The sequence below is a fragment of the Sinocyclocheilus rhinocerous genome, unplaced genomic scaffold (assembly GCF_001515625.1).
Source record: "Sinocyclocheilus rhinocerous isolate Xijiao unplaced genomic scaffold, SAMN03320098_v1.1 scaffold1022, whole genome shotgun sequence".
Taxonomy (NCBI): Eukaryota; Metazoa; Chordata; class Actinopteri; order Cypriniformes; family Cyprinidae; genus Sinocyclocheilus; species Sinocyclocheilus rhinocerous.
This window is the reverse complement of record NW_015656677.1, coordinates 583727-586109: the sequence shown is the minus strand read 5'-3', so window position 1 is coordinate 586109 and position 2383 is coordinate 583727. Positions and strand designations below refer to the sequence as shown.

The following is a 2383-nucleotide window of genomic DNA, read 5'->3' as shown; positions in this document are numbered from 1 at the left end:
TTTTTTTTTTTTTTTTGCATAGAAACTCTAGTTTTATATGAACCCCCACCTGGTGAAAACTTAAATTCTCACCGGAGTAACTATTATAAAAGGTAATATAATTATAAAATGTATGCAAATCAACCAAATGAGTAAAAAAATAGTTTGCCATTTAAAATGATAGAAATAACAGAGAAAAAGCGCTTACCTCATTGTTAAGTTGCTTCTCTTCCAATGTCAGACCAAGGTTTATGGAGTCAAAAGATCTTCCTCTGCGCGGTCCCTCGCTTTTAGTTGAGTACATGCTGATGTTTCTTATTATGTCAACGAGTTTGTCAGTCTTTTAACTGGATGTGCTACAATTGTTGTAATACAATGAGACTGTGCGCTTTGCTATTTATGAGGCTCTGAAGAGGGGGAGGAGGGGTGGCGAGTTAATCTTCCTCCTGGCAGCAAATGGAAAATGAGCAGCTTCTCACGTCATGGGGATATTCATATCAGAGACATACCTTTTCATATTCTCTTTGACGTTCTGCACACAAAAAGATCTGTGTGTGAGGAGAGCCGCGTCACTGGCAGGAGTTAGGAACAAAAATGCCCACAGGACACCAAAAAGTCTTTCTTGAAATCTCTCTTATCTGTCTGCAGATGAAAAAACTAATATTATGAGAGCATAAGCCAGTCATTTTGTGGCCACACAATTGTATATGCTAAAAACACATTTTATTTTATTTGCAAATTAGTGCTGTCAAACAATTCATCGCGATTAATCACATCCAAAATAAAAGCTTGTGTTTACATAATAAATGTGTTATGAGATGAGAGACATGCGGATCCATATGCAAGCTTTTATTAAGAGACGTGGTTTTAACAGGCATGGGTCAGACAATGGCAAACAGGTATATCGAAGGCAAGGCAAGAGATAAATCCAGGTAGAAGGCAAAGGTCCAGGCAGGGGCAAACAGAGTCAGAAACAGCAAGCAAAGGGTTAATCCAAGATACGTGGCGTGAATCAGAGACCAGGAAAACAGACAAGGCAAGACTAAGACTAGACTAAGAAAACTATAAAAACTTAAACAGGCTCGGTAAGGTAGCTATCCGCTAAACAGGGATAAACGCAAAACAATACACGAGACTAAAACAGAAAACACGGAATGGCTCGGTAAGGCAGCTAACACTTGGGGAGTGAAAAATGCAGAACAATACTCGGCGAATAGAGCAGGATCAGGGTAGGTGTTATATAATGTGTGTAATAGCATTCAGGTGAGCGTGTAATTGGTTTCAGGTGTGAGTGTAATCAGTGCAATGGAACATGGGAAATGTAGTCCAGGGTGATGTGTAACAGTCTGTGTGGTGCGAGAGTCAATATCATGGAAGGGCGACCTCTGGTGGCAAGTGGATGGAAAATCATGGATCGGATTCGTGACAATATGTCTGTGATCTTGATCATGCACACATTGATCTCATTCACGATACTCACGATTTGTTTTATTTTTTATAAGACAAATTATAAAGGAAAAGGTGTTACTTTTATTATTGTTTGGACAAAATGCTGCACATTTCTTTGAGAAATTGAAATATGTCAAATGACAAATCTAAATTGAAATTTTATAACACAAATGAAAAAAATATAAACAAATTAAGGCTTTGCCTGGGCTCATTCACCTGTCAAGTTTGAGATTTTGGGCTTTTTGGTTTTTCATAAAGTGTTTTTTCAGACTAGTGGAAAGAAAACATCCAAAAGACACTGTTAAGTGTTTCTTTTATAGCACTTTATCTATTTGTGTCAATAGATTTAAATTAGAGTTCACAAACGGCCTCCATAGCCGTGACAGGGTAGGACAAGGATTCACAGACGGCCTCCTTAGCCGTGACAGGACAGGCAGAGAGTTCGGCAAAGGTTCCTTTGACCTTGACATGACAGCTTGAAAGTGCGTTTCTGGGCGCCACCACCACGCAAGGAGCTGAAGCGAGCACAGACTAAAACAGAAAACACGGAATGGCTCGGTAAGGCAGCTAACACTTGGGGAGTGAAAAATGCAGAACAATACTCGGCGACTAGAGCAGGATCAGGGTAGGTGTTATATAATGTGTGTAATAGCATTCAGGTGAGCGTGTAATTGGTTTCAGGTGTGAGTGTAATCAGTGCAATGGAACATGGGAAATGTAGTCCAGGGTGATGTGTAACAGTCTTTGTGGTGCGAGAGTCAATATCATGGAAGGGCGACCTCTGGTGGCAAGTGGATGGAAAATCATGGATCGGATTCGTGACAATATGTCTGTGATCTTGATCATGCACACATTGTACCCATTCACGATACTCACGATTTGTTTTATTTTTTATAAGACAAATTATAAAGGAAAAGGTGTTACTTTTATTATTGTTTGGACAAAATGCTGCACA

General features: G+C 39.5%; 1 protein-coding gene across 2 annotated transcripts in view; it reads right to left on the bottom strand.

The window, feature by feature from the left end:
• tph1a (tryptophan hydroxylase 1 (tryptophan 5-monooxygenase) a) overlaps nt 1–487 on the bottom strand; it is an 8593-nt gene extending 8106 nt beyond the window's left edge. Inside the window, exon 1 of one of the 2 annotated variants that reach the window (XM_016528610.1) lies at nt 188–487. In XM_016528610.1, coding sequence (XP_016384096.1) covers nt 188–283 — 96 coding nt within the window. In that variant the 5' untranslated portion in view covers nt 284–487. The remainder of the gene's footprint in view (nt 1–187) is intronic. The other variant, XM_016528611.1, reaches the window with a different exon arrangement.
• Nucleotides 488–2383: the final 1896 nt, after the last annotated feature.